This window comes from Rattus norvegicus, chromosome 13 (assembly GCF_036323735.1).
Source record: "Rattus norvegicus strain BN/NHsdMcwi chromosome 13, GRCr8, whole genome shotgun sequence".
Classification (NCBI taxonomy): Eukaryota; Metazoa; Chordata; class Mammalia; order Rodentia; family Muridae; genus Rattus; species Rattus norvegicus.
The window spans coordinates 102,790,184-102,817,174 of NC_086031.1; the positions used below are offsets into that span (position 1 = coordinate 102,790,184).

Sequence of the window (26,991 nt, forward strand, 5' to 3'; positions counted from 1 at the left end):
TTGGCACCTTAATGCATCATTTGAAACATGTGAGTGCACACAAGCACACACACACACACACACACACACACACACACACAAACTGATATATAAGAGAAGTATTGAGAAGTCTTTTTCTCCCTATCCCTTCTCCTTTTGGTACTGGCAGACTTAGCAGTCACCTGTATACAGAACAACCAACCCTACATCCGCTGTGTAGATGCAGCCCACAGGCCCCCATACATGTGTAAGGAGCAAGACTTTAGGGTATGTGTGACCTGTCTTGTCTGAATAGGGGGTGGGGGTGGGGCTGAGCTGTTTTTAAAGTCTGGGTCCAAAAGTCTATTATTTTTAAAGTTTAATAAAATCATGTATCCCAAATTACACCATCTTGACTCGTCCAGTGCGTGATTTATTTATGACCTTCTGTTCTCTCCTTTTTGCCTTCGAAAGAAGGTTGAATTTGAAATTTTATTAAAAACTCCCCTCCTGTGGATTTATAGCCGGGGGTAGCTGTTTTATCCGATTGCCACGTAGAATTAGTATTTACTGGGCAGGATGTGTTGATTCAGGAGGCTGTCTGTAGCGTGCTTGCCCCGCGAGGGTCATATGAAACTTGAGAGAGGCTTTTTGAGCAACATGGCATCCTGGGGACAATATATCAAGGAAATAGATACAGGGCACTCGTGTTGGAGACCAGGCTTGGAGTTATGACTGGCTCCCCGATATTGCTTTCATGCAAAGGAGCCTCTGAGGAAATGGGCCCAGGATAAAAGGGGCTAAGCAGAGAGAAGGAAGGCTTTCGGGAGGGAGAGTCATGCAGAAATCATGGAAGATGGCCGCTTCTTGGCAAACGTGTTACAGTTCTGTATAATCGAAGTATGGGGAAAAGGATGAATTTGCTGTTGGCTGGTCAGTCAGAAGAGGCTGTGCACCACTTGGAGATTACGGAGGACTCTTTGGGGGTCCTTCTCTCTAAGCCTCACAGTATGGTAGCTCTCATGCACCCACAGAGGGATTTTAGTACACATGTTAAAACTGATTTTTTTTTTTACAGGCTGATGACTTAAAAAAAAATTCCCTCAGAATTCAGTCAATGTCACATTCCTCCATCTATAAGCATTAGGTAAAATAATAAATAAAAAGGGTTATGATTTTATGGGGCAGCTGGTATGTGTCTTAAATTTTTAATCCCTGCCTGGTTTCGAAGCATATGTTTTATATGTATGTGCTTGTTAAAAACCAACTAAAGGATATGTATCAAGTGAGGGGGGGGGAAATGATGTAAATTATTTGTGGTCACAGATAAAGTTTCAGGCTAAAAGTCCTAAGCTGCATCTCCTCCTGGCAGTGTCACCAAACAACTCAGGTCACCAAATGCAGAGTTTCACCGCCGGTCCTTAGCTCTCAACATACTTGGCACAGGTGACCAGCCCTTCTCTTCTCTTTGGTGACCCTTCCTTCCTTGGCACCTAGTGCCTTGGTACCTTCTCTTAGTTTTTTCCCTAATCCCTAAACCCAAATTATGAGTTGAGTCCTGCCTCCGGTTTTAGAACCCGTCTGTACTCCTCTCCTCTGCTCTCGGACTCTAAGTTCACAAGTCTTAGCTTGTAAAAGCCATCTCTACCCAGACATCTGAAATCTGTCTACTGAAAAATACCACACAGTACACAGAGGATGGGTTACACAGCTTTGTCTCTCTCTCTCTCTCTCCCTCCCTCCCTCCCCCCCTCACACACACACACACACACACACACACACACACACACACACACATACACACACACACACACACACAGAGAGAGAGAGAGAGAGAGAGAGAGAGAGATGCCATTACCTGTGCCCTGCCTTAGCACCTGTCAGCTCAGAAAGGAGGTTACCAGTCACTCACTTGTCCAGGCTGAAAACAGTGACACTGCCCTTGACTTCCTTACTTTCTACTGACAGCAAACAGGCTCCCAACCAGGTGACAGCATATCTCCCCACCATCGTTGTTACTGCTGCCATGTGCCACACTTACCTCAACAATGGCGTCTATCTCTACTCACATCCCTGTCCTCATCCCCTCACAGTGGGACCTTTAATTTTTTAATCATTCTGTTCCATTTTCTTTACTAAACACATTGCCCATTTGAGGGGAGATCTTCGGCCCTTCCTGGGGGTTTGAGTTTCACTCAGGAGGAGTTCTTGTCTACCCTGCGGCTTCAGCATCAGACTCAGGAGCAAGCAAGCATCTCTGCCCACTAAGCCACCTCTTGCCTCAGGAAAGGGCTCGCTTCTCCAGGTCTCCATTCCCACATCTTTTCATTGCCTAATCCCCTCACTTACACATCAGCTCCACAGGGTGCTACCTGTTTCCCTCGGTGCTGCTTCCCCTCCATGGGTAGAACACTACTTAACACAGAGCACAGCCTCCATAAATGTGTATTGAACAAGTGAATGAATTATTGATGAACTCAAGGCCCTTACCGAAGATTGATGAAACATGTAATCTGACTCTTCCCATCTCATTGCTGCCCATTCATTAGCCTCATGTTCACAGGCAGGGTCTCCCGCACTGTAGAGTAAGAGCCCACATACTTTACCAGGATATATATTATACATATATACACATATGGTGTTGAAAGTGGACCCCTATACTTTGTCTTCATTATAGTGATAATGTATTACTACAATGCTAGTAAAAACATTAAATAACTTGTTTGTAAATAATATCATAGTAACTAAGTTATGGTAAGGGAAGTTTAACTCAAATGTAGTGATGATAATGATGATGACAATGATGACAATGATGATGACGATGATGACGACGGCGACCTGCCCTAGAATCCAAAGTGAGGAACTCCGTTGATGCCTAGTGTGACTTTTGTACACATAAGGAAACATGTCCCTGAATTACAGATAAGAGAACATAGGTTCAGAGTCATCCGATGACCTTCCTAAAGCCTAGAGCTCTGTTTGATCTGCCTTTGAGTCTCCGACAAGTTCCATAACAAGTGATCCGATTGACTCGTGCAAATTCTAATTGTCGAAAAAATTAAATAACTGTAACAATCCTGTCAAAATACTTTTATAGAAAAGTCTTTTTTTAAAAAAAACCATTCCTGCTGTGCTCACAGAAAGTTTCCAGTGGGTAATATCTAGGCATGTTAGTGAGCACGGAGCATCATGCAAAGGCTTTCAGACTGTGGGAAACACAAGAAGGAAGGAGTTTAGTTTTCATGTGTTCTTGGGAAGACTAAAGATCGGAATGTGAAATCATTACAGAAAAGTACCACGTCAGCAAACTCCTTATCCTTCTGGAAGGAAGGAATACAGCAGCCCAGGTCCAGTCAGTGGTACAGTTAAGGGACCACAGGTGACATGACCTGGAGGAGTAAGACCCAGACGGCATCAGCCCTCAGGCTGCCTAAAACCGGGTTAGATTAAAGGTACTCGATGTTTGCTTCACTACATTTCCTCGGTGCTTTCAATTAGATCAACGGAAGTACGTGTGGGGACAGGCTCTGGATTCTTCCGTCTGGAAGCCTGGGCTTTTACGTCTGAGGCGCTGACGTCATTGTGGCGATGAGCAGGGAGGAAGCGCAGCGCTTCAGGAACGAAAATGTTAAATTAAATGGACCGTGTTTAACGTCGCTGTTGATCCTGAGGAACAGTTTTCCAGTGTGCGGAACATTTCTACTCCACCCAGCATATGTCCCCACAGTTTTCTCTGCTCTAATTCATCTGTGTTTCCCGACAGCTCCAGATGGCCTGCTGTCTCCTAGGCTTGCAGCTGCCACTCCAACCAGTCTTCAGGTTGTCTGGTCTACACCAGCTCGCAACAATGCTCCGGGCTCTCCCAGATACCAGCTCCAGATGAGGCCTGACCCCTCCACCCGCGGCCTTCTAGAGTGAGCATTCCACTTAGGTCTCTTCCGGTGGGCTGGCTTATACGGTGCCCGCAGTTTTAAAAAGGTTTTCATTGTAAAAATGAGAGTTGAAGAGCAGGTTGGTTAATATTTGCAACAAAATGGGGTGTCTTTTAAACGTTCAAATGAAGCAAAACATGAACAAACATTTCTGTGGGTATAAATTTGCTCTGCAAAAAAAAAGAAAAAAGAAAAAAAAGAAAAGAAAAGAAAATCTAGCATTTGTCTTTATAGCAAAGAAAGCAAATTTTCCTCACATTCTTAAGCCTTTCACAAACTCAAGTGCTACACACTGGAATAGAACTGGAACTTGTAAACTGGGCTAAACTGCAAAGAACCTGTTCTTCTGCCCGTAATGTCCTCAGAGCAGCCACTGACCTTGCAACCAGAATTTATGTCCTCAGTATCATAAGAGAACAAAGTCTTTCCCCATGGCTGTTTATTCTGCAGTAGATAGAATGTGATGGAAGAAAATAATGATACTTAAATCTACGTTGGTATGTCTGAACACTTTTCACAGTATCATTCGACTGATTTCTGTTTCTTTGTCTTAATTATTTGCTGTCTAAAGCTTCTCAGTGGTCATTTCTTTCCCATGTAGATTATTCCCCATTCCTTCTGCATTATTAAGCTATGAAGTGACCGGTCTCCAGCCGTTCACAGTGTATGAGTTTCGGTTGGTTGCCACCAATGGCTTTGGCAGTGCATACAGCGATTGGACTCCACTCATGACTACAGAAGACAGTAAGTAGGCCAACGGTACAAGGTCAAACATCAGCTATGGTAGGGACCCTTAGCTGCCTTACGGTTCTCAAAACAAGGACATAAAGCCCCTCCAGATTTCCTGTTGTCGAATGGCAGTAGCTCGACCAGGTTAAGAGAGGAGAGTGGTGGTTACTCTCGATAGAAGGAGGAACATTGTGAACCCAGAAAGATGGAGGGATGGACCCAGAGACAGAAAGAAGGAAATACCATAAGTCAGCTATGGCTTGGCAGTACTCAGTCCTTCAGGGTACAGAAGGAACAAGGAAAGGTTGTGATCTTCCACACATTGGTCATTTGTGACATGCTTTAGAGACCTTCTGGAGGGCAGGCAGCGATGATATGTGGGGTTTCAGTGTGGCATTGTAAGAGGCCATTGAGTCATCATCGGAAGCAGGCACCATCCTACTTGAATATATATACTGAATAGAACATCCAAGGATAGGTAGGCAGAGCCTGAGGAATGATGGGTAACACGGGCTATGTTCCGCCTTATTCAACCAACCAAGAATTCTTTAGGGATTTCTTTTTACATTGAAAATAAAATTATGATTAGTCACATTTAAGAAGTAAACACATACATGTGATATCTGGTTTTCATATTAACTACGTCTATAAAAGCCAACATATTAAGGCAGGCATTCTTTTTATTTTTGTTGTTTTTTTTTTTTTTTTAAAGCTGAAAGTGAAATCAACCTCCTCAGTGAAGGAAGGCGATATTTTTCAACAATGAGCTTTTGGGGTTAATCCTGTCAAGCCTTTTAATCACGGGCTCCTAAGGAGAGGTTTGTTCAATGCACATTTGCCATTCTGGTTTTATAGCCAACAAGAGCAGGAGTGACCTTCATTAGTGCAAGCCAACAAGTGCAGAGGCATAACAATGTCCAAAGCACTGCAGGTTTGGTATTAAGTACCTTATTTTATTTTTGTAATATCCAGAGTTACTTTAAGTACTTAATGATAAGACATAAAGTGTGTCTGAATGAAAACAGTTTTTCACCTTTTACATTTACTTTACTTTTAAAAATTCCATTATGAACAATATAGCTGTCTCCGTGCCTTCCAATTCTTGATTACTCCTGGAATCAAGCTAAACAATTTGATACAAAGGTCTATCAAATGTTTTTGGGTTTTTTTTTTTCCCCAGGGTTCTACTCCAAATACCATCAATTAGAAAGAAGAAGTGTGCCAAGAGTCAGGAATCGTTGATGTCCAACCTTTAGGTAGAGCATGGCACATACCTTGGGAAATCAGACACTGTGGTCACCATGGTATTCAGATTTATGAACTGGAAAGCTCACATTCAAAATACATTTTTTGAAGAGACATTTAAAAGATGAAGATAGATGTTTAATCTCCTATTAAAAATACCATGCTTGATGGCACTCAATAAAGATTAACTAAAAATAACTATTCAACCCACTGCAGAGGTGATGGCTCAATTGAGAGCCAAGTGGGTAGAAAGGAAAAAGGAATTTCTTTTTCTTTTCTTTTCCTGTGTGTGTGTGTGTGTGTGTGTGTGTGTGTGTGTGTGTGTGTGTGTGTGTGTGTTCTTGGCAGCAATCTGGTCACAGTGTTTACTGAATGGTGGCCATGCCCGTGCTGTCCACAGGTAAGAAGATAGTATAAAAACCACTGCACACTGCCCCTTAGTACAACACCCTTTTTTGGTCAAATTGGTCTCCCATCACCTCTTACTGTATTGCCATTCCTACAGACTGCCCGTGGTTAGGGTTTTTATGCCGAGACACTGCCGTCTTGGTAATGTGTGGCTTGAGAGCTTGTGCTCCTCTCTTCCCTTCAGAACGAGTAGGATTTGATGATTTGACAGGCATCTCACGAAAAGCACCAGCCGTCACTTCTGCTTAATCACACAAGCCAGGAGATCGATGAAATGGTCTTTCCTCCACTTTGCATATACACCGAGTCACACATGTCAGCCAAGAGCTGGAAGGTAGCCACTGCAAGGCAAGCTCCCAGTGTACACTCAGCCCTGGGCCGTGGCGACAGTACACTATATCTTTTGGATGTCAGTAGAGATGGATCCCACCTCTCAGAGGATATGCAGTCGAGGTGAGGAAGGCTGAGTGATTGTCGTGGGGCACAAGCCATTTTTCTGTCAAGGCTACGAGGTATGGCTTATAAAGCTGCCTGTGTCTGACAGATCCATGCCAGAATCACCCTCGGCACCTCCTCTCCTCTGCTGGAGTAGTGATCAGTGCAGAAGTGTCTCATCTCATCTTATGGTGAAGCAGAGAAGTCCTCTCACACTCATATTTGAAGTCTCCCCCACCAACAGAGGCCTCTTGGCTTCCGTCACAGAGACAAATCTTGGCGCATGGGTAGAGCACCTATGGTAGTGTTGCTTACGTGGTATCTTGAGGCAGCGCTGTCTACCAAAACTGTGGCAGGGCTGTGAAACCAAAGAGGTAGAGATGCAGGCAAGAAGTGAGCTCCCTCAGCAAACTGTGTCAGACCCAGGAGCAGGTGTGTCAGATGGTAAGAGGAGGGCTTTTAGTGCACAAAAATGTGGGGATTGTTAAACTAGAAATAACTATGCATCCAGATTCTATCATCCTACAGAGACCACACCTCTGTTGTATTTTCATGATTACGTGCCGTAAATGAGTGTAGAAACTATAGTTTCGAGGAACAAGTCTCTTTGACCCTCTGGTTAAATATGATTAGCATCTTTTGCCTGTGATAATCTGAAACCAGAGATGTAGGTCAGAATGTGCTTTTACCTCAGAAGCCACATCTAGGGTATGAGGAGAAGTTCTCCAGTACAAACGCTGTGAAGCATTACAATGGTTTTTTTTTCCAAATAATTGATCATTTATATTAGTGTGCCACCAATATCCAGTTCTGTGCATTTTTAAAAACTGAGGGTGCAGACGGCAAATACAAACAATGCATCCTTCCTATGAATTTAAATCCTGTTAAATATGTCAACAGAAGATTTTTGTTGCAGCCAGCTTGGTCACTGTAGTGTTCGAGCATTTGCAGCCAGATAAGTATAAACAGCACATGGACTTTTGTAAAGTGTCCTAGTGGTAGTTCAAGCAGCTGACATGTGCACCGTTTGCAGAGCTCTACAGTGTACACTGTACTCAGGTGAGTAAGTTTACCATAGGAGGTAAAATCACCACAGCTAGCACCTGAAAGCACTTTTTAGTCATTTGATTTGTGTGTCTCTGTATGAGTTTGTGTGTGAGAATGTGAGTGCACGTGCATGTGTAAGCATATATGTGAGTGTGTGGGCAAGTGTTGCAAATGTGTGTGTAAGAGAGTATTGTGAGTGTGTACTTGTGAGTGTGTGTACAAGTGAGTATGTGAGAGCACATGTGAGTGTGCATGTGTATGTATGTGTATGAGTATATGTGTGAATGTGCATGTGTGAGAGTGTGATTGTGTGCATGTGTGAGTGTATGTGTGTGAGAATGTGTGCAAGTGTGTGTGAAAATATGTGTGAGTATGCATGTTTGAGTGTGTGTGTGCTAGTGTGTACAAGTGTGTGTGAGAGTATGTGAATGTGCATGTGTATGTGTGAGTATTGTGAGTGTGCATGTGTGAACAGGTGTGAGTATATGATCGTGTATAAGTGTGTGTGTGTATGTGTGTGTGTGTGTGTGTGTGTGTGTGTGTGTTGTATACATGCAGAGGTCAAAGGCTAACCAGATGTCATTCCTCAGGAGCTGCTGTGTATTCTTTTCTTTGACAGTCTCTCACTAGCCTAGAACTTGTCAGGTAGGCTAGGGCTGTGGTCAGGGAGACTGCAGCTATCTCTGCCTCCCTGGAAATGGGACTTGTAAGCACCTGACACCAAAGCCATTCTTAGTGTGGGATCTGAGGATGCATCTTAGTGTAGAAACTCAGGTCCTTGTGCTTCCTAAATAAGCTAGCACTCCAACCCAAAATGGCGTCATTTTCTAAGCCATACAAAATGGTGCTTCTGAGCCCATAGATATTCTACAGCTCCCATACATTGATAGCTGTCTGTGTGTAGTATATGAATGTAAACATTTTAGTTTGAGGCAGGGTTCTGTGAGCTTCAGCTTCAATATGATGATAGATGGGCTTCTCCTACTAAATTCCAGGCCCGTGTCAAATATACCTCCACCCACTTTGCTTTAAAGGAAAAATGCTAGACTAGGAAGAGTCATAATCTATTTTTAATAACGATTTTCTAGGTAAGGAGACTGAAATATTTACTTATATTTAGACTGAAATTGAAATATTTAGGTGGGTTTTGGGGGAAAGGGTGATAGTTTATCAAAATTGTATCTACGTACAAGCAATGAGTTCAACTAATGATATTACTTCCTAAAAATCATTACTGACCTCAAAACCAACCCCACAACAAGTGACTCCATGGTCAGACACTTAAAAGAACCTGACTATTTCTCCAAGACTGATAATTCAACAATTCATACTTACATACTTTAAAGATGTGTCTTTAATGATGCATATGCATGTAGAGAGTATTTGCAATGAGTACAGATGCCCAGAAGGCACAAGATTCCTCCTGGAATTGGAGTCACAGGATGGTTCCCAATGAACCATCCAGTATGGCTGCTGGGAACTGAACTGACGTCCTATGAAAGGATAGTCTGTCTGTCTGTCTGTCTGTAGGTATGTACACAGAACTGTTGAGCCATCTCTCCAGACTCCCCCAACAAACCCCTCTATTTATAAGCATAAATCTAAGTGACATTACTAAATAAATTTGGGGATTTAGCATTTTATTCTGAGGGTTCATACAGATGCTTTTCCATATTTGTTCATTATCTTGCTGCAGATCAAGTTTGTCTTCAGTGTGATAAATAGATACGCCGCTTATACACATTGTGATATCAAGCGGACATTAACACGCTTTGGTGATCTGTTGCATCAAATCTAGGGTCTTTTGGACCTTTACCCTTGTATGAACCGGGTGTTTTAGTTTCCTTCAGTTGCTCTGACAAAGATCATGACCTTTAGGGAAGGAAAGGGTTTATTTGCCTCACACTTTAGGTCACAGTTCATCGTTGAGTGAAGTTAGGGACAGCAACTGTGACTATAGTGTAACTGTAACTAGAACCCCTTGTGAAATCAAATCCAACGAGGAGACCACGTAACTTCCAACACACTGTGGCACAGGATATACCAAAACATAGGATGGGAGCAAAGTTCAGAATTCTGGGCCAAACAAGACTGAAATCCAGCTGGGCAAACTGCAAACTCTGCATCTCTGTGTCTATCGTCAAAGGGCTCTTCAGATCTCCACTGCCTTTCAGCTCTGTGGACTACAACACACCTTTTTCTCTTGGTCTGAATCTACACTCTATTAGCACTTATTCCTCCATTGATACTTTTCTTCTCAGGTGTCCCTTGACCCTGGAGTCTCTACTATCTTGACATCACCAATGCTGCAGGTGTCACCTTCACAGTTTCACACAATAGCCTCCCTAGAGCTCCATGCAGGGACACCCCTGACACCTGACCACCCCTCAGTGGCTTTCCTTATTCTCAGAGGGAAATTCCACAGCTCCTTTCCTGTGACTCTGAAGCTAGAACCACATGGCCAAAGCTGCCAAGTACTGCTGTTTGATGGGGCAAGAATGTGGCGTGTGCACATGTGTGCACTTGAGCACACACACACACACACACACACACACACACACACACACACACACGGTGAGAGACAGAGACAAAAAGACTGTGAAGGTCATGAACATAAGGAAGGTGAACAATACACTATTCCTCCCTGGAGGCTTCTGCTGATTGGGGAGGGTAAAACAGAAAACAGTCCATACAGCTGAGACACCTACGAGGTTGGGGTGGCTCCCAAAAGATGCTGGGAAATCCTTCTTGACAGCAACAATGAGAATACGTATGGACGGTAGACATGGGCATTTCCTTTAATACCATTTCAAATGTGCTTCATGGCAACTGGTCCAGAAGAGAAGGAAAGTGACCCCCCCCCCCAAAACCAGAGCAGTGAGGAGGGCTTTCAGGGTGTCCGTGGGAGGAGGAAGGGAGAGCAAGAGTTGAAGTGGGGGAGGGGCATGATGCTTAGTCTTCTCTATGGCTAGAGATAGGCCTGTGGCTACCTTGGCATTAGCCTTCTCTCCATGACAGAGGACGTTTTAGCCACAGAGGTTCCAAACCAAACCTTGTGCTTTTCAAAAGTGGGTGAGGAGACAGCCAAACAGAAAGCCCTTTCCTTGTTTTTAGCCTGGCGATGTAAGTGTAGGTGCTTACATTTAAAAGTCAGTATTACGCAGCAAACATACTCTTTCATCACTAGTGTGTTTTGGAATGTCAAGCCTTAAGCAGCATCCTTAAGAGGCATCTACGCAGAGGAAAGTGGAAGTCTTTTAAATTGGGGTTGAGTGCGCTTGCAAATGATTTTGTGGAGCCAAGCATCTACCACTGTGGGAACTTCAGCTGGGCCCCATTTCAAAGGCACGACCCTAGCTAGGCTTGTAGACTATTAAGTCCTTTGGGAGGAGGGGCAGTTAAGTCACATGACTCTCAGCTGAGCATACAGCCACTCTGGTGCAAGCAACTCTGCCTTAATTACTTGCGGTCTAGGGGAGGGGCTGGAACTTGGAGGCTGTGTGAGGCTAAGGAAGGGAGGCTCCCTTTCTGCAGCTATGGGAAGCCCTTGGCCCTGTTGGCTAAAGGCTTTTTGGGTCCAGCCAGTTGTGGGAGGAACATGCACACCCCTGTAAGTAACCCCTCACCTCTGCTTTGGAAGGAAGCCCAATAAGTCCCTTGCTCCCTGGAGTGGGTTTTGGCAGAACTGAGCCTTTGCCTGTCGTTGTGACCTTAGGAGAAGGGTTAGCCATTGCCTGCACTTCCCCCCGGGGAGTCACATTTTAGCAACAGCACTTAGATTATAAAATAATGTTTCCATTAATGAAGAGAGATGAGCTATAAGTTTAAGTCGGGGCCACATGGTCATTTTGTTTCTTCTACTCCAGATATCTTCCCCCAAATGCTCTGAATATTAAGGGCTGGATGCTGACCCGTTTTATGCTTTCACATGTGCACATGAAGGTCTGTCCCACAGACAAGAGGAATCTGAGGACAAACAGCCCGTTTTCCCTTTCTTTCTGTGTGTGGGCATTCGCTTTGCTTATGTCTACGCGCCCCATGCACGCTGGTGCCCGTGGAGGCCAGAGAGGGCCTGGGTCACCGGGGAGTCTGGAGCTGGCACGACAGAGTGATGAATGCTTCCATGTGGCTGCTGGCAATGGAACGCTGGTCCTCTTCTAGAGCAGCAAGTGCTCTGGCCTGCTGAGCCATCTCTGCAGCCACAAAAGCCCCCTAAGTCTCAATACTAAGAAAGTCTCCACGTTTGTCCCTATAAGCCTTTTCCCCAACTGCACGGATCAATACCCCAAATTCCTGCATTTCCAAAATTAGTAAGGGCAAGTGTCTTACTGTTATTTCTTAATTCTTATATCATAATCTTAACGTTGAGTGAAGTTGTTCACACCATATGAGTGACAGAAACTTCTTTAGGTGATCGACTGAAGAAGGAAAAATTGCATACATCTGGCCTCAGGTTCCTCCCTGAGCTCTTAAATCCCCTTTGAGCGCATTAAAGCAGGCCTGCTCTGGCAAACTTGGTCCCTAATTGCAACATTCCTTACAGCCTTTAGATAAAGCTACATAGAGAAGTAACAAGAAATCCATCCCTGTCTAGCCTGTCTTACACTTAGTTTAATTAATTAATAAGTAACTTTTTTCACGGTTGCCTTACTGCTGCGGTCTCATCTTTACTGAGAGCCTGGTCTATACCAGGCGCTGGACAGTAACCATCTGTTTATTCTGGCCTTTAAACTATGCTCTATCCGGAATGTGCTCAGAATGTTTTTAATAAGTATTTTTGTTCTTTAAAAAAAAAAGAACTATTCATGTTTGGAAGTTCTCAGTGGACTTTGCGCTGATCCTTTGGGAACTACCACGTCTAGGTCTTAAACAACCAGCATTAAATCATCTCCAATCTCCTTAGAGACTTCAAACATCTGAGAAATGTTAACCATGGCCAAAGGTGGGGTGTTTGTGTGATCATTTTCAATAGATTGTTACACACACACACACACACATCTGTCTATCTGAAACATTCTAGAACATACTAAAACTCTACGAAGACTCTTGTAATAATGCTCTCTCACTCATTCTGATCATAATCCTCCCCCAAATAATACTCTTCCAAGAGTGATTAAAAATGGTCATGATCTAAAAGAGCAGCCAGCATGTGCGTGTGTGTGTGCGCGCGCGCGCGCGTGTGTGTGTGTGTGTGTAGGGGGGAAGTTGGGGAATCAGGAAAGAGCCCCTGTGAGCAGAGCTGACAGTTACACCCACTTTAACCCAGGTGGAGCCGATTCTGCATGGGCAGCTACTCTGACAGATGTCTACACCCTGGCTCTTTCTCATGTTGGCACAGCACATGTTCTTTGCAACCCAAGACTGTCCACGGAAGCACCTCTCTGCTTCCAACAGTTGCTAGAACGCCGCTGTTCTCTCAATAGATCTCGGAGCCTTGTGTTGGGGTTCCCCGCCCCCAGTCACTCATCAGAAAGCTGAGAGTTGACCCTGTGCCAGTCTCCAGCTCATGTTTGGAGTATTTGTTTTAGGGGTGCACTGTGGTGCCATCTACATGATTGCAACATGAATATTCCCTTCTCGTTATCCTATTGGTCTTCTTGCATTTGGCTCTTCCGTTATTAGCTGTCAAAAATTCTTTGGGGAAGTTGTTGGGTATAAATAATGAATTGATGGAAGAATTCATGATTAAAGAGGAGGCAGAGGGTGCCATGCTTCTAGCTAGCACGGTGCTGGCGAATAGTGTGGCTACCTTAGGCATGTGATGTATAGCTTTGTCTAATGGCCATCTATATACGGCCCCCATGGTTTTTAATTCACTGGCAAATTTAGGGGCTATTCACTTAGGAGTTAATAGGAGCTGGAAAGAGTTTTTAAACTCAGTGAGGTTCTCTCTATGAGAATGCTAAAATATTAGCTTGAGGGCATTTGAGACCATAACAGGAAAAGTACCACCATCGTTGTTGCTAACTCCATAGCAAACACGTGTAAAAGACTTTTCATCCCGAATCCCTGAACTTCATGCGCACCTCTAGTTGGGAACCATTTCTCGTGTTGGTCCTGTGCACAATGCACACACACACCCCTCCATCACACACATCAGAGCTTACTGTGAAAAGGCTCACACCCCTTTCTTAGCAAGGTCATGACTTTCTATTAGGCTGGGGCAGAACCTCTCTGGTGAGCCGAGCAGTTTCCTACTAAGATCACATAAGTGCCAAAATAAGACTGCTTTCGGTTATTAACGCCAAGAGGAGCTCATCGGAACCAGGAGTCCGTGATTTGACCAGAGAGCAGGCTCCTGTCCCTGGCTCCAGGCGGGGTGCTCTCCAAACAATTACGCCTCCGGAGAGAGCTGCTCCCTTGTACCTTCATCACTGGGTAGCTGAGCTGTGTGCCTGTCAGATTTCCTCACCTCCCCTCGAGTGACAGAGGCATTGACAACATGCTATACTCCACATTGATTTTACAGTTAAGGAGCTGATTGTGATGTATAAGGATTTTACGAATTCAGCTGAGAGGCTGACTTTTGCCTTTTATCATTCCATTAAAATTTTATAACCATCTTTTTCATGTCATTTCACCCGTGAATTCTTACTTTAGAAAGTGATAGCTACTGCGGTGAGCGTAACTCTTCCCGTGTTCACGGCTTTTTTATTGTATTAGCCGGCTACCCCAATTACAGTTATTACTCATGTTTTACATAATTGTGGTGACCCTTTCAACGGAGCAGTAGCAGGACAGTTGATTTGTATATAGAATTAGACGATCCTGCTTATCATCTTAAAGCACTAAATTGAAAGAGTGCCAGAAGTCAGGTTTTAACACTTCCCTAACCAAAGGAGCTAATTAAGCCAAGTCTCTCCCTCTCCGAGAGATGCTTTAAAGGACCCTTCTGCAGTGGAAGCAGGGACTGCACTCGGCTTCCCCCGAGAGAGAAGCTAATAAAATGTATGCTGGCTTTGGGGAACGGGGATCATGAAATTGAAATTGAATGTCCCCTCTTCCCCAGATAAGAGGTCTTTAAGGAAGGGCTGTGCTCCGTGGGAGTTTGAAGTGCAAGTTGGGCTCATTATCACGGATGTTTTACCTATCACACATCAGCATCTTCCGGAGAAATAAAAGGCTTTATTCTCGTCACAGAGAACAAACTACATCCTTGTTGGTACTTTTCCCTGAAGAAGCTCATGGCTTGATAGCTCACAGAGGAGGGAATAATTATGCGAGACCCTGATGAAAACCTGCTCAGAAACATTCTGATTTTTAAGTGTATCTTACTCTTCACTGGGGAGAGGGGGTGAGAGAGGGTTAGGCTGAAGGCTTGAATCTCCACCATCGATTTTACAAGCTCCCATATCAAAAGAGTTTTTTTCCCCCTTAAAGATTGCAAAACAACATTCATAGCTTGCAAGGATCTCACTTACTCTTCTCTGGGAGATAGCTCACCGTGCATGACACGCCTGGCTAAGAAAGGAGCCGTATCCCCATGTTGGTATGATAATTGCTTCGGTACCTATGTACTGGAGAGGTGAGAAGAAATGTCACCGATGCGTTCAGATGGCTTTCAAGTGGAAGTTAACAGCAGAGCAACCTGGGGAATGTCTGTACCAACATCACTAGGACACTAGGATTCTATCTCCACAAAGGACGTGTGACCAAATGGTCAAAAATGGCTTGATATCAGGCCCCTTCAAAAGACGAATTACGATTCTACCATGAGTCCAGTAGGTGGCTAAAACGTGGACCATTCTGTTTGAAAACACCCTTTAACCAGCTATTACCTCAGCCACTGGCTTCCCGAGTCTGTGGCTGCTTTAACACTTGCACCTCGGTGGGACACTGAATCACACATTCACACTCAAATCAATGCTGTTTTAAACAATTATTAAATCCAACTATATCTTTTTAAAAGATTTTCAATAAAATCTAATGTTCACAGGAAAAAAAAATCTCATAAATGTCAAAATTGCTATGGGCAGAAGAGAGGGCTATGGTATTTTTTTTTTTTGATCCGTTGTAGCAATTTATAGATCTCAGGCCATGGTTTATAAGAATGCTAAATGTTCTGGAATTACAGCTGCTACTGATCAGTGATTGAGCCAGATTTGTGTTATTGCTCCATGTTCCTGCTTGTACCCAGAGAGCAGTAAAGCCGCAATATAATAAAAAGCACCTGCATTTTAAATGAAATTTCAATTGAAAAACTTAACAGCCCTTCAAATTGCAGAATTTAACGCAGCCCAGTAAAGCTTAAATAACACTTTGCCTGCGCGGGCCGAGGGGATTCGCATTCAAGGTGACTTGATTGTGTCGCATGGTGAAATTATTTACAATTAAGGAATTTCTCTGGAGGGCTGCAGAGAGCTTGCTGCCCCCCCCCTCTGCAGGCATATGGTGGGCCTTTTTCAGTATTCATGGGGCCTCCCGAACCTTTATGGTAATTGAATCAGTTAGAGGGCTGAGTGGAGCAAGCGCAAAACCTGTTAACCTAAAGGTCAGATGGGTGCATTGTTTATTTATCTGTAGGTGAGGGAGCTAGATCATCGTCAGCCCTGACACAGGCACAGGGAAAGAAAAAAGTCGCCGATAATATTAACAGGGAGTAGATGAATCGCAAACCGTGGATTAGCATGATAAACAGGAGCAGCATCCTATGGAATGGGTAATGAAGATGCTGCTGCAGGGTTTCTGTGGGTTGTAAACTCTCGGGTCTGTTAGAACAGAGTCGTTGGATAGAATTAGTGCTGGGGGATCCGGGGAGCAAAATGTGGCCGAAGCCAGAACTTTTGTTAACCCTTCACTTCGTATATTCCACTTTTGATTAAAAAGAAAAAACAACAACAACAACAACAACAAATGATTTCTATGGATATTTTTAGCATTGGCTTTAATTAAAAGGAATGGTTTTGATGGACCTATGTTAGCCAGGGAAGGGCAACTTCAGAAATATTCAGCGAGGAATTCACTATGGTGATGAGCGGGGCAGTCGCACCTGCCCTCTCACCCTTTACCTGTTTGTCTCTTGTCTCTACTGAGTGCTTCTTCATTTGAGTTTTACTGTCAAGAGTCTGTGGGCAGTTTGTAAGGCCAGGACTTCCTGGCTGTGTTCTCCTTTATAGAGCCTGGACCTATGGACGCTCCTGTTCTAAATGTGAAAGCAGGGATGATGTCGGTTGCCTGGCGGAAGCCTACAGAGTGCAATGGGGCCATCACCCATTATAACATTTACCAGCATGGCCGCCTCTACTTAACAGTCTCTGGAGGGGTCACTAACTGCACTGTGGTCCATCTGCGGCCTCACACGGCCTATCAGTTCCAGATAGAAGCCTGCTCCTCCAAAGGGTGCTCCATGTCACCAGCGTCTGAGACTGTGTGGACACTCCCAGGAACTCCAGAAGGTATCCCAGGCCCAGAGCTGTTGCCATACACTCCAACCAAGATCATAGTATCTTGGCAACCCCCGACGCACCTCGATGGCTTGGTTGAGAACATTACCATCGAGAGACGGGTCAAAGAGCAAGAGGAAGTTAGGAGCCTGGTGATCCTTCCAAGAAGTCAAGCCGTGAGGTTTATAGATAATGATCCCGCCCTCCGCCCTTGGACACACTATGAATACCGGGTTCTGGGGAGCACTCTTAATGGAGGCACAAACAGCAGTGCTTGGGTGGAAGTGACCACAAGACCATCCCGTCCTTCCGGAGTGCAGCCGCCCACGGTGCATGTGCTGGGACCGGATGCAGTCGAGGTAAGGTGTGGGGTGCTCTGCCTTCTCTGCAAACCCACAGACGTGTGAACCCACCCTGGCTGCACTCTGTGTTGAACAGAGCCATCTACTGACAAGACTACCACATACATTTATTGTCCTAGGCATTTGCTGCAGAAACTGGGCTTTTGGCCTTTAGCCCAAACTATCTCAAATCCAATGTCAGTTTTTCATTTCTCCCTGTATTCCTTTAATTATATTGTTGAGAGACTGCTATTTGCCTCGTACACATGAAATACTTTGACACCGCTGTGGGATGCTTAGTCTCCACGCCACAGCATATTTAAGCGGATCAGAAAATGAGCCAAGATGGGTATCTGATGGAAATACTGAGGGGCACATCCACAAACAAAAATTGCACACCATATTAATCCGGCCTTCCTTATTAAAAACAAAAGTGCAAGAACTAAAATTATGGAGAAAGAAATGGAGAAAATAGCATATTGCTGGGATATCCAGAAAGCTCAATTATTTGCCTCATTCTTTAGGGATTGAACTCCAGAGGACGGGGTAACTACCATTGTTTTGGCTGGCATACAAACTTCATTCAAGGGAAATTAGTGTAACCAAACAGGAGGGAGTTTTGCAGCGTAGAAGCCTCTTTTGTATAAATACACACATGCTTCTGTGGGTTCGCTCTTGTACCACTGCCAAAAGGCTTGGTACAGCGGCAGCTTGCTCACCAGAGCACAAAGCAAAGGGCATTTGCATAACAGCAGAGTTCGTCTGTTGGAATTATTCCTTAGATCTAGGCTGCGTCCTCTCTCACCAGTGGAAGGCGCATGCTAGGTGATGCTGGGTAAGTTAGGTTTGGCAGGAAATCCATTTAACCCACGATCTAGAAGTAACTCCCTAGCAGTTTTTTTTTTTTCTTTAAAAGTTGGTCTTTGAAAATTAAACACCTGAAATGATCTTAATTGTCTCCCCTCTGAGAATGGTTATCGTAACCCAATGTTGGTGAATTAAGTCAAACATATGCCATTCTGCTGACTGAGTACTAAGTGGAACGCAATTTTTAAATACAGCATATATGATATTTGCTGTATGGACTGGAAAACCCATAAGAAGCGATCTTTGGTCAAATAAAAAAGCAAAACAAATAACAAGCAAACACGGAATCAGTGATCATTGCAGAACTGACTTTCTCAACTTTGGAAACGTTTCGTGGGACTTTGGGGTGGTGGTGGTCGATGGCCTGTGCTATGGGATGCTTAAGGTGACAGCTACACCACAGACGTTGCTCTGATCTTTAATACCTGTCTGACTGCTGGCTGGGTTTTCATTAGCTTGGCTAAGGGAGCTGAATCCCAGGAGTGAACCTCAGGCTCACGAAACCATTGCAACCCCAGGCCAAGTTTTTAGAAAGAGCTTGCAGTACAGAGCGACAGCAGCCAGGCGAGAACTCCGGTCCTCACCCCTGCATTAATTCCCATTTTTAATCTAGGAAATAAAGAGAGTGCATGGAATACTGAACTAAATCTGGTGCATCATGGAGTGCATTTAAATGTGGCTCAAAGAGCAGACTTTCGTGTTAGTATTGCTGGCTCAACATTGTACTTGGGAAATCGCTTAAAACTTCACCGAGGTACCTTTTCCTAGTGCGATAGCCCCTGGTAAACAGATATATGCCTGGCAAACTGTGACTTGCTCTCTGCAAGGACAGATCCGAAATCAAAATTGCAGATAGATAAAACATTTATGAGGAACCACAGGATAGTCATTAATGCTCGGGTTAAGAAAGCCATTCAATATTTACCATGCACTACTCTTCTAAGTAAATTGTCAATAATATTAACAGTGACAATATGTTCCACTTCCAATGTTCCCTCAAGCGCATTTATGAATGTCTCCTTTTGACACTAGAGACAGAGAAGTAGGACCAAAAGAAAGGCCCTTACCTCACGGGGCTTACCTCACAAACACGTGTGCATAATAGAGTCCTGCAACTGGCAAGGGTGGGGGAGCAGGGCAGGAGCAGAATCAAATTAAAGGTTAATAGGGAGAGCGATCCGTGCAGTAAAGGACGGTATTTCGCTGATCTTAGTCATGCGGTGCTACTAGTAGCACTAGCAGGGGCCGGGTAAGTTTAGAGAGAAGAGCTGCATTTGGGATGTTGGTGTTGAAGCATCCAGGACAAGGGGCAACATCTACTGATGTGCTTCTCACCAGCAGCGTCCCAAAGCTGTGTAGGTACTAGAGACTGACAGACAGGAATCTTGTGGTTTCCTGTGTTCCCCTCTGGTCCCTCTCCATGTTATAAAGCCACCAGCGTTCGGTCATCAGTCCTGACCCCCATCCATGGTCCACCTCTAAACACAACAGTCAGATTAAATTTTCACCCCTTTAATACCTCACATGGGGGTAATAGGTTTGAAGATTAGGGTTTTGTGTGTTTGTACATTTTCAAGGGACAACTTGTAGTCGAGTTGGAGTTGAGCATTGATACCACCTTGGTTTATCCCTGTTTTGTATAGTGTCACCTGAAGGAGCTACTGTCTAATAGGGACAGTGGGAGAAGTGACACAAACTGAGTGGACTAGAAGACAAATACAAAGTAACATATTAGTAAGTATTGCAAAGTAACACATTAATAAGTAATACAAAGTGACATATTATTACAAAGTGAGATATTAGTATTACAAAGTAAGATATTACTAAGTATTACAAAGCAACATATTAGTAAGTATTACAAAGTAACATTAATAAGTATTACAAAATAACATGTTAGTATTACAAAGTGAGATATTAGTAAGTATTACAAAGCAACGCATTAGTAAGTATAAAAGGAGTTGCTCCCCAGGCAGACCTAAGAGACTCCTACTGAGGATGACACATTGAAGTTGTACCCAATGTGAGTTCAAGGACAGCCTAAGTAACTTAGTGAACAGCTGTCCCAAAATGTGCAGAGAAGCAGACGATGTAACTCGGTGGTGGAGTGCTTACCTGGGCTCAATACCTCACCACTAAAACATTACTTATATATTTGTAAAGATGTAAGTATTATGGAAAATTGAAAAACACACAGTAGGTCAATATCATAGTCTTAAAATCTATCAGGAAAAGAAAGCATCTCAAAGTCACTATGTTATGTGTAAAATGAAATTTATTTACTTCCGTATGGTACTTATTTTCCTGAAAAAAAAATTCATTTCTGCAAGTCTATAGAGTCTCTACTCAGACTAAAATGGACAGTTCAATAGAAGTGTAGAATAAATTCATGTTTGAATATCAGTCTAAAACTTTTGAATGAAGTATTAGCAAGTTGAACAGAATATCAAAGATAGACTGGGGCGAGTTTGACCCAATTCCCCACGTGTAAGGAGATCTCAGCAGCCTACTGTCTGTCAATGTGCCTCTTCCATTAACCAATTAAGGAGAAAGCCTGTTGGGATTTTTTTTCCCACAAAAAGACTTACAAGGGTCTGGAAAAGTGGCTTCCCAATTAAGAATAATTACCATTTCACTGAACTCCAGTTCAGATCTCAACACCCACATCAGGCATCCCATAACTGCCTAACAACTCCAGTTTCATGGGGCCTAATACCGCCTGGCCTCCTTGGGCCCCTGCACACATGTGGTATACATAAACTCACACAGGCACCCACAAATAAGTAAATAAAAACAATGAATAGTTTTAAGTGACCTTATAAGATTTTGAAGCCATTGCTTTACAAGATAAACAAGCAAGTAAAATCAGATTAAAAGAGGAGGATTTCAAATAGGATTCAGCCAATATATAGGTTACCACAGGAAAGCACTTAGTACGAATGAGAGATAAAACTGAGAAATAAAACAAAATGCAGAAATCACCAGACTATGCGTCTGTGTCTGTACAACAGAGACAAACCTTAGTTTATGGTGCCATAAACTGGGGACTTCTAGCTTTGAACCCTCGTCCACTCAGCTCTCTTATGCTGAGACTGTAATGTATCCTTGCTTTATTTGTTAAGCTATATGCCATCCTCAAAAATTCAACTGTGATTCATATCAACTGTGACATAATATATATATATATATATATATATATATATATATATATATATATATATATATATATATATATACCACCTATTCCCTAGCCTCTTCGGCCCACATGCCCACAAGGTAAAGCAAGGAGTTTCATTTCATTGAGTTATGAACACTCAAATTCTCAAGTCCTGCTGCTGCCCTACTGATGCATGTGGACGTGTGAATTTCCTCCATGTGCTTACTCTGTGTCCTTTGGAACACCCACGTGGAGATGAGTCACCAAGGTGTGCAGGAGTCGGACTATCCTAGAAAGCACCGTAGCTAAAGTCAAGCCTACAAAGCAGCTTCTACTTGGTTCCTGGCTTTCCGCTCATTGACCCTGAGGCCTTCATTTCTGTCTAGTTTAGAGGGCTATGTTCAATGTAGGCCTTCAGAAAATGTCTTCGAGGCAATGAGGCCGGAAGAACTCTGGGTGCCGTGAACATTGCTTGCTCAGTTCCAGTGAGTTCTGGGCAATGAGGCAGGAAGAGTGCTAGACACAGTGAACTTTGGCCGCTCAGTTCCAGTGTCCTCGTACTAATGCTGATGGCCCTCTATTTCAGGTCACTTGGAAAGCCCCGCTAATCCGGAACGGAGACATAGTGAGCTATGAAATCCGAATGCCAGACCCGCTCATCGAAATAACCAATGTGACCTCGTTTGTGTTGAGTCATCTGGTCAAGCATCTGATTCCTTTCACTAACTATTCAGTCAGCATCGTTGCTTGCTCTGGAGGTCATGGGTACCTAGGAGGATGCACGGAGAGCCTACCTACCTTTGCAACTACCCACCCGGCCCTGCCTCAGGAACTGACCCCGCTGTCTATCAGTCTTCTAGGCCAATCTTATGTTGGGATTTCTTGGCAGCCACCATCCAAACCAAATGGACCAAATTTGAGGTAGAGAAAGTGGTTTTCCTTCGGGGTCTCTTTAAGCTGTATCATTCCAAGGAGTGGGAGGACGGGAGTGGGGGTTGTACTCACATCTCAACAAAGAATTAATCCCATACTGCATATCATACCTGCCTCCACAAACCCATAATAATTATACAGTATCCTCTCTCACTAACAGTTGCATAATATTAGAGTGTACATCCTGATTTAAATGGAAGCAAGGACACTCACCAAATAAGAGAGAAAATCATAACATTCGAAACAGACTAAAAGCCACCAAATACTTATTACATAGCTGAGATTTCACTTCATTATTCTGTTCTCACTTTTAAAAACGTTTTTATTCTGTTGGACAGCTCTGGCCCATGTTCTGTGTAACGTGGTGGGACAACTGTGTCTCTGAGTGATAAAGTTAACCCTGAAGTTGCCTCCATATCACCACTATCTACAGACTTGTGAGGAATGTTCTCGGAGATAAGACAGGATCTAAGAACTGTGATTCTAAAATGGTTGAGCACCAGCCAGAACGGGATCCTTGGCAGAAAAAAAAAAATAACAGAGTAGATAATATCAGTGCTTATGAAATTTTGATGATAGGAGTCTTAGGAAATCATTAACTTGATAAGATTTTTGTAGTCCTACTTGGTGTGAAACTCTCAGTAACTGTTGAGCAAATCTGACACAGAAATCTAAAATGTTTACCATTCCCACTGATGTTCAAAACTATGAGTGGGAATGATAATTTCCAATTAGCAGAGTTTATGACAGTTGCACCAGAAAAAAGAAGCTTATCTGGAAACACTGTGTAATTGCACCGGGGTCTTATTATGCTTGCACGCGTCACAAACACCTGCCATTAAACTACCTGAATCTCAGTTAACAATGTTAGTTGAGACAATCACGATATCCCTGCTTGTCTTTTGCTTTAGATACGAGCTTCTGAGACGTAAAATCCAGCAGCCACTTGCTTCAAATCCCCCAGAAGATTTAAATCTGTGGCACAATATTTATTCAGGAACTCGGCGGTTTTACGAAGATAAGGGTCTTAGCAGGTGAGATTACGAAAACTATAAAAACAAATGCCGGCGTTTAGTTTGGGGCATGTTGGAATAGTTCAAAGTGTCCCAGCGCCTCCGTTGTGTGCACCTGTTATCACTCACACAGTAGAATGTTTTCAGTTGTTATCGATGGCGTTAATCATCCAAGTGTAGCCAAGGTTTGCTTAGTGTTTGCTGTCTCAGCTATGTGCTTGCAAAAAGCCTTTCGAGTCACCCTTAAGGGTGCGTGAGCCCCAGCCTGTGGCCTTTGTCACAGCTCTGTCTAGACATGGAGCTTAGGAGAGGAATGTGGAAGTACTAGATGTGGGGGTCACTGTGCGTCTCCTGTGCATGTCTGTGCTCAGGGTTACGATTCATTGAGTTAGTGAGACTTGAAGGAGTTGAATCTAGGCATTTGCTAAAGCACGAGCCAGTGGGTGATATCTGTCAAAAAATATATCCTACAATAAGTGTGATCTACATTCTCTTCCATCTCCTGCTAAGGAACCAGCTTTGTGAACCTAGGCAATCCTTTCACCATCTCTGGGTTTAACAGTAACTTTTAATTGTCCTCTCTGTCTGCTAACCCAGGCCTAGGCCTGGAAGCTTTAAGCCTTCGTACAATCTTACTTAGGTCTGGAATGTTTTCAACCTCTGAGGATTGCTGCCTACTAATCTCTCACCCTTTCTAGGTCTTTCTGAACTCTGGCTGGCTGCTTCAATTTAGCTGTTCTGGTTCAAACTGCTTTCTACTCTGACTGCTTCAATCTGGCTTTTCATTCTCGGCCTCTGACTGAATTGCTCTGCTTAGCCTCAAACTAACTCTGGCAATTCTTTCTAATCCTATGGTCCCTTCTCATTCCCTGACTCATTCCGACTTCACAGGTCTCTAGCTTGTTCTCTCTTCAACCTGTCTCCATAATAAATTCTCCTGGTAATCACCTCCTCTCCTTGTCCCCCTCCCCCACACACACTCTCTCTTAGGTCACCTCTCTTTCCTCTCTGTTTCTTGTGAGAGTTGGGCATATCCTATTCTGTTAAATCTTTCTGATTCATCAGTTTGCCTGCCACTCAACTAGACATGACTTTCAAACATGGCTGCTTCCTTCTACAAACTAACTTGACCTTCATTGTTTGGGATTAAAGGTGTGTACTAAGGCTGAACCACACCACAAAGAGAAACAAGTTCACGGTGTGAACAAACATCCTATGACATCTGGGCCTTCACCTGTACTGTCTGTCATTCACAGGACCCACCGATTTCTCAATCTTCTCGTCCAGGCAATGTGATGAGGTTTCAAACACATGCCTGGAAGTCTTTTGTGAAAACCTCTTGGTTATATCTTTCAACAACCTTCCCAGAGTAACTGTTGTCTGATATCCTACTATCCATCCTTTGCCTCTGAGCCCCAGACTCTTTCCCACTCATGACATACAATGTGCAGAGTTTGTACCTCTGAACTCACTCTTCACTAGACCCCTTCCCATCGCCAGAATGAGCCACACTTCTGGCTTAGCTGGGAAGTTCTTCAGGAAGCTGCCTGTCCACTCTCTTGCTGGTCTGAATATGTGAAAAAATAAGCACACACCTGGCAACTATTTCTAGAAGGACTGTGCAGATAAACAAGTGTGTTGGGACAATCTGGGTAGACTTCTGAGACACTGAGTGTCAAGGATACTTTTTTTTCTACACTGGAACTTGAAACAGTAGTTATTTTTTGTTTTTTGTTTTTGTTTTTTCTTATTCAAGTAATGGAGGGACTGGAGACTAAGCTCAGTTGGTAGAATGCTTGCCCGACATGCAGAAACCCTTGGCTTTAATCCTGAGCAAGGAGAACAAATGGGGTGTCCAAGGAAGGTAGAGAGACAAGAGGGTCAGAAGTTCAAGGTCATCTCTAATTATCTAGTAAGTAATTGCTTACACCTCAACAGCTTGGGGTTAAAAGACAAGGTGTGGTTTCTTTTTCTTAACATTCAAAACATGTGGCACAAGCATTTGTAATGTGAGAGCAGTCTTTTTTTTTTTAATCAGTCCACTATTTGTTCATTCAAAACCGTTCAGGCTACTTTTGCTCGAAGTGGGGCATCTCACCAGTGTGGGAGGAAGCTGGAAATTAGCCTTCAGAAGGGCTCAGAGGGGATGGGTGCATAATGCCTGCTCCAGATGCTGCCTTCATCAGCCCTGACAGTAGCCAGGACTCCCCTTCCTGCTGGTAACCCACAGCTCCCAGCACTCCCAGGAACAGGCTGAGTCCACACTGCTGTCTCCTATTTTGAGACACCGTAATGAACCTTTCCCCTGGACCCACCCAGTTTCCCTTGGAATCTGGGAGAATTGCCTCTGGGACCAATCCCAATCCGCATAGAAACCAGAAAGCATGGATGGTAAAGACCTTTATGTGAAATTACAAAGTATTTGCATATACCCCACCACGGGCTGGCATATGTTTCAATCATCCCTGCACGGCTTACAATGCTTAGTAAGGTGTAAACATGAGGAGTTGTTGTACTGCACTGTTTAGGGAACAAAACAAGAGAAAAATGGCTCAGTACCAGATGCTGTTATTTTTCTAAATATTTTCCATTCATGGTTGGTTGAATCTGAGGATGTGGAACCCCAGGGCACAGGAGGCTGACTTTGTTTATCCTATCGATTTATCCGTTTGGCTGTTTGTTGTTGCTCTTCTTAATTGAATCTGTCTCTCTTTAGAAGGCATACGTAATTACATATCCTCCCCCATATTTCCCTGCCCCTCTTCACCTCTGTTTATGTGAGTGAACAGAACACTGAAGTGCCTTTTCACATCGCACTTCTTATATATTTGGTTTTCATGTAATGTCTATGCATGTTTTGCTTGCCTGTATGTCTGTGCACCACATGTATACCATGCCCATGGAGGCCAAAGGAGAGCATTAGGTCCCTGGAACTATAGTTACAGCCAGTTGTGAGCCACCGTGTGGAGGCTGGGAACCAAACCCAGGTCCTCTGCAAGAGCAGCCAGCATTCTCAGCCTCTGAGCCTCTTCTCCAGAGTTCCTTCTTTATTTTGTATTTCAGTGATAATTCTTCTGATCATTCATGTATGTATGTATGTATGTATGTATGTATGTATGTATGTGTATATATATATATATGTATATACACACACAAACATACATAGATAAATAGATAGATATGTGTATGTGTGTGTGTAATTCAGCAAAGAATGATGACTGGGCATTTTTATTAAGATAGTTATGATATTTAAAGAAAGCTGGAATCGCTACCTTGCTCAACTGGTCAGTTTACTATGCTGTGTATTTTAATATGAACAAATTACAAATTACAAATTTTTCTATACAATGTCTATATCCTGAAATTCAGAACTTTCTTATAGTGATTTTGCCTTCTATATCTTTTAGGGTGCGAGTTGTCAAGCCAACTATCCAGATAATTTAGTTCAAATAAAATGCCTTTTGTTTCCGTGACTGTCTTAGGACAGGGTTGATGTTGAGGATGGGCGAGACAGTACTCAGATTTGAGCCACTGGGTAAGGGCTCT

The 26,991-nt window shown here is 43.5% G+C and overlaps 1 protein-coding gene across 1 annotated transcript in view; it reads left to right on the forward strand.

Annotated features, from left to right (window-relative positions):
- Positions 1-26,991, forward strand: part of Ush2a (usherin) — a 666,448-nt gene that overhangs the window by 421,401 nt on the left and 218,056 nt on the right. The window contains exons 38-42 of the mRNA NM_001302219.1: positions 3,722-3,872; positions 4,492-4,634; positions 16,871-17,496; positions 22,086-22,420; positions 23,344-23,466. Of these exons, the coding sequence (NP_001289148.1) occupies positions 3,722-3,872; positions 4,492-4,634; positions 16,871-17,496; positions 22,086-22,420; positions 23,344-23,466 (1,378 nt within the window). The remainder of the gene's footprint in view (positions 1-3,721; positions 3,873-4,491; positions 4,635-16,870; positions 17,497-22,085; positions 22,421-23,343; positions 23,467-26,991) is intronic.